This window comes from Hypomesus transpacificus, unplaced genomic scaffold (assembly GCF_021917145.1).
Source record: "Hypomesus transpacificus isolate Combined female unplaced genomic scaffold, fHypTra1 scaffold_223, whole genome shotgun sequence".
Classification (NCBI taxonomy): Eukaryota; Metazoa; Chordata; class Actinopteri; order Osmeriformes; family Osmeridae; genus Hypomesus; species Hypomesus transpacificus.
Genome location: NW_025813758.1, coordinates 25,308 through 36,077, shown reverse-complemented (window position 1 = coordinate 36,077; position 10,770 = coordinate 25,308). Strand labels below are relative to the sequence as shown.

At 47.3% G+C, this 10,770-nt stretch overlaps 1 protein-coding gene across 1 annotated transcript in view; it reads left to right on the top strand.

Annotated features, from left to right (window-relative positions):
* The first annotated feature begins 2,495 nt into the window (after window positions 1-2,495).
* The window catches only part of loxl4 (lysyl oxidase-like 4), a 28,721-nt gene continuing 20,446 nt past the window's right edge, over window positions 2,496-10,770 (top strand). The window contains exons 1-4 of the mRNA XM_047014143.1: window positions 2,496-2,604; window positions 4,212-4,550; window positions 5,827-6,122; window positions 7,071-7,285. Of these exons, the coding sequence (XP_046870099.1) occupies window positions 4,235-4,550; window positions 5,827-6,122; window positions 7,071-7,285 (827 nt within the window). The 5' untranslated portion in view covers window positions 2,496-2,604; window positions 4,212-4,234. The remainder of the gene's footprint in view (window positions 2,605-4,211; window positions 4,551-5,826; window positions 6,123-7,070; window positions 7,286-10,770) is intronic.

Sequence of the window (10,770 nt, the reverse complement as noted above, 5' to 3'; positions counted from 1 at the left end):
CCTGATGTGCACAGCCAGTAAGTCAGAAAGTGTTCCCAGAGGCAACAGATGTGCTGCCAAGAGCCAGCTAATGGACAAGTCTCTCCGGTTAGCGGTCTTACAAAGCTTACGTGACGGCCAGAACTGGGGTGACCGGGAGAATGGGGAGGAGGGGTAGTGGTGTAATTTGAAAAGGCACTTGTTTATTGTCGGAGAGCATGTATTTATTTCATGGCTCCGCAGATTGTGGCTAAGGGCTGAGCTGGGACGGTAACGTAATTAGAGAGAGCGACAGAGAAAGAGAGTGAGTGACAGATATAGGAAGGGGGGAGTGAGCATAGAGAAAGAGAGAGAGAGAGAGAGAGAGAGAGAGAGAGAGAGGGAGAGAGAGAGGGAGAGAGGGAGAGAGGGAGAGAGCGAGAGAGCGAGAGAGCGAGAGAGCGAGAGAGCGAGAGAGCGGGAGAGCGGGAGAGCGGGAGAGCGGGAGAGAGAGAGGGAGAGGGAGAGGGAGAGAGCGAGAGAGAGAGGAAAGAGAGTGTCACAGCAGCTAGCTAACCTGACAAACCTTTCAGTGATGCCCTGGGCCAAGGTGTCGTGACCCGTACGTCTATATTAAGAAGATCCCCAGTTTCCCTCCCTCTCGTTCCATCTCTCCGCCACTCCCTTCGTTCCTAGATCTCTCTGATTAAATGGCTCTAATGGGGGTTGTTCCACTGTTGGCTCCCCAGCCAGGGAGCGGTCCCCACTCAAGCAGTCACACCATCAGACTGCACACAAACAACTCAATCACAGGTTCTGCATTCACACACACACACACAAACAGCTCGTGCTAACATGCACATATGCTTCTGCACGCACGCATACAGACACACACACACACTGGCTATATATGTAAATGTATATACAGTGTATAAACAAATCACTCACACAAAGGTACATATGTATTTTCCAGTCAGGTCTGATGTACAGTGATGGTGGATGTTTCTCCAGCCTCCTTGCCTCACCAGATGAAAATGTTCCATCTATAAATACACTTTTCCTCCTCAAAACAGTGCACCTGAGGTCTGGGTTCCAACCCAAATGTACTTATCAACACCACACAGGGAGGCACAAAATTCCAGGCTGCTAATTTAGTCACAACCCCCCCCTAACTTCCATGTAGTTAAATAAACAACTTCCAAACAGAACACATAAAGGAAACCCACCATGCAAGTCAACAGGCAGAGCACCGAGGTGACCCCAGCCCTCACGATATGTTTACATATTACACTTTACATACATGTATAGCACTGAGTAAGCATATTTATGAATGAACTTGAATATGAATAGTTATATGTATACTGTACACCTGTAAAAGACCAGACGGTCTATCTCTTTATATCAGTTAGTGAATGAGCAATTCCTGTTCTGGGACCAGGAAACATGAGGACAGGACAGTTCAGATATGAGAGTGTGGAGGCGCATTCCCATAATACCCCACCGTCCTCACCATGACGACCACCTCCACGGTGAGAGAAAGAGAGGCTAGGAGGCTCATCTTATTTTGGAGTGGTGGTTTGTGGTCCATCTCAACAAGGAAGCATCTATCCTGTGGTTTGGGACATTTCTTTTGGATACTAGGGTGCTTGACGTTTGCAGCTATTCTAGACCTAGCTGTTTCCTGTTGGTGGCATTTACACACGTTCTCCTAGGTTGTGTAAAACGCCTTTGCCAAGGTTGTGTAAAAGAGCGACAGCCAATCGGAAAACAGACGCGTACAAGGAACCAATCAGTAAAGGGTTAGGGTTAGTGTCTGGTTGAATAATTCAGACCAAAACATGTGCCTCTGTTATGTCACTTTCATTTTGAATTCCCTCTGAAGGTTTTCACCCTGACAGATCTTGAGTCTGACACGTTAACTGGTATCCTATAGGACAGGAAGTCTATAGACCTTCTATAGGATAGGTCTACAGACCTTCACCCTGACAGATTCATTGTTTGTATTTAGCTGCTCATCCTGTGGTTTGATATAATCTGCCTTCGATTAACAATATTAAGAGTTGAATCACATGAGGATGGTAACTGTAAGGAGAAGGAGAGAGAGGAGGGAGGAGAGAGTGAAAGAGAGACACAGCCCCAAAAAATACCTGTGGTACATGTGTGAGGAATCAAAGAAATTCAGTATAGGCTCATTCAAACTTCACACAGTATGCATCGGAAAACTCATTATAATTCATTATCCACTAGATGTATCAATTCAGCATATCAATTATACGTCTAAAAAGACAAAACTGTATCTAGTGTTAATTTCAAAATCGAACTAAGACACTGCTTGTCAGCATATTTGAGTGGACAAGAATATGATTCATAAAGCATAACTCCAGTACATCTGGGGGAAGGACAGGGTAAGAATGTGTGTGTGTGTGTGAGAGATGTGGGAGGGGAAGGGAGGTGAGGGATGGAGAGTGGAGAAAAGGAGGGAGTGAACATACAGAGAATGAAAGAAAGAGGGAGGAGAGAGCGAGTGAGAGGAGGAGGAATGATAGAGAGAGGGATTGACTAGAAGGAATAGTCCTCTACTCAGTCACTCCAAGTCAGTGAGGGTCAGAGCTCCTTGGTCTGTCTGTCTGTCTGTTTGTTTGTCAGGTGAGTCCACTCAGATTCCACTTCTGCCTCCACTCCCAGCATTTTCTTCTCTTCATGTTGGATGATGACACATTTAATATTCGATGATATTGCGAGGGGTCAGAGCTAACTGAGTATCTATGTAACAGTCAAAACTGTTATGATGGGCTTATCTCTGGCTTCCAGATCTTAAGAACTCTGTTTTTAAATATGACTCTACTAATCTGGCTCTTTGACAGCTAAGTAAACATTAGGTTCTAAGACTCTGGTGTGTTTCTGAGAGAGTGCCAGGAATGCCACAGGTGTTTCAACACAAACCAGTAGCTCTTCCAACAAACAATTATCAAACATATAATCATGGATTTGTGTTTTAAATAACTTATTGTGTAGTCACTTGCTCTGTGAATTCATGTAGTCACCTTGTCTGTACATTCAGTATACCTGAATATGCAGTGTTAGACTTTAGATTACAAAGAGAGATGTGAGTTGTAGATAAAGAGCTGTAGATACCTGGAGTTCAACGTCAGACAGCAGAAAAACGTGACATGTTAGATGTGACTCAGAGCTTCACTTATAAACCTGCACCTGTACACGTTTCTTGTCTCGTGTTTTTGTAGTGGTACTCCAAACCTCTCCTTTAGTTTCTCTGTCTGCTTCTGTGTCTCTGCTACTGTGTCTCTGCTACTGTGTCTCTGCTACTGTGTCTCTGCTACTGTGTCTCTGCTTCTGTGTCTCTGCTTCTGTGTCTCTGCTACTGTGTCTCTGCTGCTGTGTCTCTGCTTCTGTGTCTCTGCTACTGTGTCTCTGCTACTGTGTCTCTGCTACTGTGTCTCTGCTACTGTGTCTCTGCTTCTGTGTCTCTGCTACTGTGTTTGGGGTGAAATGAGCTGCAGTGGCCTCAGGGTGACAAATATACTTTTGAGGTTTGGTTTGAGAGCAGACATTTTTATACTGCTAATTATATGTCTACATTTTGAAATTTGGTGATATGCTGTTGTAGTTCTGTGGTTTCGCTTTGTGTTCTGTTGTCTGAGGAGTTGTTTCAATGTAGAACAAAAACATATCATATATTTTTTTATATATATATATTGTGCAAAATAAAAATAGTTTTAAAGATCAAAGGATCCTAATGGTTTAAATGACAAAACAGCTGAGTAGAGTATAGTATTTGCAGAATATGAGTCAGCAGCTGCCTGAAAATGACTCCATTAGAACAAATTAGTCGCCAATGAACACAAGATAATGAGCACATTCTAAGTAGTTACTGCGCCTTGCTCAAATTAATCTCCAGCCAAGCAGCACGCAGCCAGGCCCCCTGGTGAGCCTGCTTCTCTATCCTGGTTCCTGGTTCTGTCCAGATGATGTCACCATTGTACTTCCTGATGCCTCAGCAAAATCTGCACCTTTAGTCAACTCCCGCAAATTACGTTTCTCGACAGATAATTGGCTACCTGCCCGGACCCACTCTTTAAGGACATGTATGTGATCATTTAGAACCTTAGCAGCGTGAATAACCCCTGATGATAGTGGCTCGTTGACACTTCAATGGGGGGCAATCGTCCAAGCAGTTCTCGCAAGCTGTGACACATTCCTTTGCGCATACCGATGTCTGTCTAATCTCTTTACAGACGCATTTTGCTACGCAGGAACGATGGCTCGCATCTTCATCCTCGGATTCAGCTACCTCCTCCTGCTCTTCCTCTTCTCTTCCCCTGCTCACGCGGAGCCCCGCCAGTCAACACCGTCCCCGCGCAGGTCCACACGGGCTCCGGCCGCCAAAGTGCGCCTGGCTGGAAACTTTGCCCGCGGACCTAACGAGGGTCGAGTGGAGGTTCTGCACAACAACACTTGGGGGACCGTGTGTGACGACGACGTGGACATCAAACTGGCTAACGTGGTGTGTCGCGAGCTGGGATTCCAGAGCGGCATCACGTGGGCGCACAGCGCTAAATATGGAGAGGGAGATGGTGAGAATACTTCACGAGTCTAAGTGGATAGGCTTTAAAGCTCAGAACCAGATGTCTACATAAAGGGTTCCTGAGAAATATCGTTTCACTGGTATCTAGTAGACACCCTTGCCAAAACCACAAACTAACTAGACACTTTCACACGATCTACAAGTTAACTTGAAACATCAGAAAGTGTTGAGCACCTTATACAGGCTAAAACAAAATACATGTCTATACATTAAAAAACGTATTCACTGGTCCATTCACTGGTTCATTCTCTTGAACTGATTAATAAATAATTGGCTCTGCTAGCTGTGCCACTCCTGAAATAGCCCAACTCTGATCTTCAAACTCGTACCTTTCCAATTACACAGAACAAACATAGGTCTACCCGCACGCCAGTTCCATGGTAGCAGCCAAACGTGGCGGAGAACACCAATTAAGATGCAAAAATAACTGCTCTTCTGACTCACCAGCCATAAAGAAACAAAGATAACTTATGGGATTGTGGAGCAGTCCTCATTAGGGCCAGTTGGTAGCAGGCTGGCATGGCGATAAATACGCGCGGGCGCGAGAGAGAGCAGAACATTTGTTTTACAGTAATGACAGCTTTGCCTTGCCAGGATGCTGTTACACTTGCCATACTTTATGGCGCTTCTTTACTGCTCCCTTTAAATTCTAATTAAAGGGAAGGGCGAGGGATAGCACGGCCGCGCGGGCGCTCAAGTCCCCATTGCTCTTGGCCCCGGGTATGGAATAGGCTACGGTGCGTTTGTGTACTGAACGTAGCCTACCTTCGCAAGCGTCGCATGCTAAATCAGCGAGCCTGTTAAAGTCAAGTAGTGTTTAAAGGTTTGAAAGGCGGGTTATGGACCCTGTGTTATTACAGCAAAGTCCTAACTGCCAATAATCGCATGAGCTAACCTAAATGCAAGAACAAATATCAGAGCAATTGAAGAATTACTTTTTGTTATGTTGATAGATGGGTTGGGTCAAATCAAGATCTAGTATACCTTATTAGGGCCCCATAGAAGAGCCATATAACACACCTAACATATGCAACTTTCAACAATGCCATATCTTATATCTGATATTGTTCCTATGGTCTCTCCCTCTAACAAAGTAATATCTAATATACCTTAATGTAGCCTGTGACAAGCATCCACATCTCAACCTTTCCTTTGTCCCCAATGGTAGTCATGCTAGAGATCCAGAGAGGGATGCTATGTGTATCTAGCCATAGACATCCTAGATATGTGTCGGCATCTAACCACCTGACCTCGGTGCTTCCCAGGGCCCATCTGGATGGACAACGTGCGCTGTGATGGCTTGGAGAAGAGTGTGAAGGAATGCAAGCACAACGGCTGGGGCGTGCACGACTGCAAGCACGGCGAGGACCTGGGCGTGGTGTGCACCCCTGAGCGCCGGCTAGACCAGGCGGGCTCACGCAGGGGCCACTCCATCGCCCTCAGGCCCAACGTCAGCCCATCGCCCCAGTGGCAGAGCATCTTGGCTGGCCGCCGGGGGCAGGCCTACCATGGGAACGGACACCCCCCAGAGATGCCGCGCAGGCAGCACCTCCAGCACTCGGTACGCTGAGGGGACCAGGCCCCCAGACCGGGCCCCCAGACCGGGCCCCCAGACAGGGCCCCCAGACCAGGCCCCCACACTGGACTAGAACAGAATAAAACAAAACAGACTAGATGTGACTAGATATGACTAGACTAGATTAGACCAGACTAGACTACCTTATTTTTCGGAAAATAAGACGCATTTTCTATTAACCGCACCCCACCGGAATGGGAGTAATGTATGTTTTCTATTGCCCGGAAATGAACTAATATTTACCTTTAGACGTCTGAGTTGTAAATATTTCCGACGGTCCCCAAAGTGTAAGTTATTTTTCCTAAATGGTAGCTAGCTAGCTTTAGTTAGCTTCCGGGCTAAGTTATTTTTCCTAAATGGTAGCTAGCTAGCTTTAGTTAGCTTCCGGGCTAAGTTAGCTAGCATAATACTCGTAGCAATGCTACTACCATGCTAGTGTTACTTGTTAGCCTTCTCATTAGTACATTTTGAAGCCATACTAAAGCGTTGGTGGCATAGTTTTTGTCCATCGGAAAATATTCAGTTGGAATGTGCGACGTTGCGCTGTTAGACCCTTATTCGACTGTGCAACGCCACTCCTTAACGGGTTAAATAGCATTCACGAAAAAAAGTGTTTCTACTCTTGTTTTCTTATAAAAATGTGCTGTTAGCCACATCGAAACATAAACCGCACCACCACAAGAACATTTTTAAATCGGGGTATGAACCACGGTTTTATTTCCAAAATTACGGTAGATGTGACTACACTAGATGTGCTCAGACTACATTATAATTTTTTTATTGTGCAACTAGGTGGACATTTTCCTTGTAGCTTGTCACACGTAATACATATATTATCACTGGGCAACATGTTTATTTTATCTGATAGTTATGGTGGTCCTTGACTGCGACCTTTGTGTCCTTGACCCTTGACCCTTGTTTCACCCACCTCAGGGCTCCAGTAAAGTGCGTATCCAGGAAGTGCGTCTGCGACCCATCCTCATGGCAACCAAGAAGAGCTCCCTGATCACAGAGGGTGTGGTGGAAGTGAAGCATGCTGGGAGATGGAGGCAGGTGTGCGACCTGGGTTGGAGTCTGAACAGTAGCAGGGTGGTGTGTGGCATGCTGGGATTCCCAGACGCAGCGCAGCACAACGCACACACCTACAAGTGAGTCCAATGTTCCCTCCTCCTCTCTCTCATCCTCACTTCACCTCCTCCTAACTCTCTCCTCCTCTCTCCTCCTCTCGAATCTGATCTAATCACCCCTCTTCTTATCTCACTTCCTCTCTCCTCCTCTCTCCTCCTGTCTCCTCCTCTCCTGTCCCTGAAGGACCTCTCTGAACCCTGTCTTCTCTGCTGCCGCACTGTTGGGTGAGATGAATAACCACTCCCAGTCTGGGGAGGCCATGGACAGCCTGTTTTAATGCTGTTTCACATCACCTCTCATCAGGTTGGAACACAGGCCCTTTATCTGCCTTATCTGCCTCCCTCAGACTCCCCCATCCCCCCTCCTCTTCCTCACCCTCTACCTCCCCCCTGCCCTCCTCTTCCTCCCCGTAGCGGGATGATAAAGCCGTCCCCTCCTGTCTCCGTTCCCCTCTCTACCTCTCCAAGTCTCTTGTTCTTCACATTCTCCTCTGGCTCCCCCTAACTCCCTCCCTCCTCCCTCTATCTCTGTCTCGCTCACTTTCTCTGTCCGATGTTCTCTCTCCCTCTTTCTCTCCCTCTCCCCCCCTCCTCTGTTTCTCCTTCTCATCTTTCTCCCTCCTTCTCTCCTTCTCTCCCCTCATCCTTAACCTTCATCTCTCTCTCGCTCTCTCTCTTTCTCCAGATGCTATCTTCTCCCTGCACCGAGACAAACAGCCTAACTTTAACTTTTAGATTCTGGTGAAGGGCAATCCAGCTGATTGTTCTTTAACTGACTCATCAATACTGCGGCCTGGAAGAAAAACAGCTATGGAGGTGTAGAAGTCTAGAGGATGTCTCTCTCTCACTGAGGATGTTGGGGCGGGTGGAGTTACTGATTCGGGCATTGATCTTATCATCTTTTCATCCTCTTAGAGATTTTTTGATGTGACCTTGACACTGGCATTTGTTAAAGAACAAATTTGATCTGTCTCTTTATCACTCTCCCTTTTTCTTTCTCTATCTTTTTTTCTCAATCGCTTTTTTATCTCTCATTTACCGTGTGTCATTCTTACTGTTACCCTGTCTCTTTCTCTCTCTTTCTCTCTCTCTTACTCTCCCTCTCTCCCCCTCTCTATACCGTTGCGTCACTGTGGAGAACAGTTTGGGATCCAGAAGGTTCTGGTGTCGACCACAGGATGACCACACATTAGCTGGGCTGTTCCGGGGCTGTTGTGAGGATGAGGGAGGGCTGGTCTGTGGGCATCTCAGCAGACAGGCCAGAAGAGCCAGGACGACAGCCTGTACATATGTGAACCTGTGACCTCCAGAGCTGCAGTCAAATGCTCTACCACTGAGCTCAACCAATTTGTCTCCCTGCATGAGAATCAGGCGCATCACAATAATGTCACTTTTTACATGAAAGACCAATCTCCCTGTCATGAATCTGCTGACACAGATAGGCCAGCAAGACAGATGGATAGATGAGGTGGATGGATGAGGAGGAGAGATGCAGGTGGATGATCCTGGTGTGCGAGGAGTGGTGCCTGGCTCCCCACCAGAGATGGAGGGATGAGGGCGGAGGAGGGCAAGGTGGTATGGCCTGAAGGATACTGGCTGCCTCTCTCTGAGGTCACCTGGCTGCAGGGCTGCAGACAGGACACTGCCTCTCTCTGAGGTCACCTGGCTGCAGGGCTGCAGACAGGACACTGCCTCTCTCCGAGGTCACCTGGCTGCAGGGGTGCAGACAGGACACTGCCTCTCTCCGAGGTCACCTGGCTGCAGGGCTGCAGACAGGACACTGCCTCTCTCTGAGGTCACCTGGCTGCAGGGCTGCAGACAGGACACTGCCTCTCTCCGAGGTCACCTGGCTGCAGGGGTGCAGACAGGACACTGCCTCTCTCCGAGGTCACCTGGCTGCAGGGCTGCAGACAGGACACTGCCTCTCTCTGAGGTTACCTGGCTGCAGGGCTGCAGACAGGACACTGCCTCTCTCCGAGGTCACCTGGCTGCAGGGCTGCAGACAGGACACTGCCTCTCTCTGAGGTCACCTGGCTGCAGGGCTGCAGACAGGACACTGCCTCTCTCCGAGGTCACCTGGCTGCAGGGCTGCAGACAGGACACTGCCTCTCTCCGAGGTCACCTGGCTGCAGGGCTGCAGACAGGACACTGCCTCTCTCCGAGGTCACCTGGCTGCAGGGCTGCATAGGGTTGGCGGGGATGGGCTCAAAGTCTACACGACACACACTAACTCTTTCACACATACACTCTCACAGATACACACAAACACATTTATACATACACACACAAACTTTCTCTCTCACACATACAAACACACACACTCTCAAACAGTGTTTCCAACTTAGCGACTTTGTCACTAGATCTGGCGACTTTCCAAACCCTCTTGGCGACTATTGTCTAAAGCGACTAGCGATTAAACTAGCGCCTTTTCCGGTCTCGTTGGAGGCTGGTGTTTTGGAGACTCTGACGTGAAAGCATGGATAGTTTTGCAGTACCGCCTCAACAATCAGCATCAGTAACGGTTCTAGCACATTCAGCGCCCTAGGCGAGATGTATGAACAGCACTTGGCAACTATTTTAAATATATCCATATCTTAATAATCAAATTACCCAGAGTTTTTCTCGTTTCTTGCCTCTCCAACCATTCAAATAGCCTATCTTGTTGCGATTTAGTGACACTCAACAGTACATTTCATCATCAGCAGCTCAGCAGGTAGCCTAAATACTATTGCTCACAGCAGCCATTACAAATATGCAAATTAGGCGATGATGTCATTTAGCGACTTTTAGGACAACCAATAGCTACTTTCCTTACTGAAGAATTGGCAACACTGTTCTCACACGTATAGTAGCTACCATATTTTTCGGAAAATAAACCGCATTTTCTATAACCCGCACACGCCCCCAGACATTTTTCATAGGGTTGGCTAGATGGGGCCAAGGAAAATCTTGGGGTGGCACCACCAAAATCAAAACACATAACAGAATTTCAGGAATTTCTCAGGCCACCCTGAGAAAACTGCTGCCCCCCCACTGGTCCCTCCATCGCCAGTCGCATATTGTCTGTCATCCACATATATATTTTTTTTCATTAATGGAAAACAGGATTTTCAACTTCACTGTAGGACAAATCAACATAAAAAAATATTTTAAAACACATTTTAGCCTAGAAAAAGCACAGTCTACGATTGAAACATTTCGTCATAGAAATCCACGTATTTCCACACTCAGATTTTGTCAGGTATCTCCACACTCAGATTCTGTCAGGTATCTCCACACTCAGATTCTGTCAGGTATCTCCACACTCAGATCCTGTCTGGTATCTCCACACTCAGATCCTGTCAGGTATCTCTACACTCAGATGTCAGATATGTCCACACTCAGATCCTGTCACCCCTCCCCCCAAGATGTTGCACTGGGCCAGGTGAGAGTGCAGTGTATAGCCTAACGGTACATAGAAGCCGAGGGAGCAATCGAAATATAAGCCGTACAACCACAAGAAAACT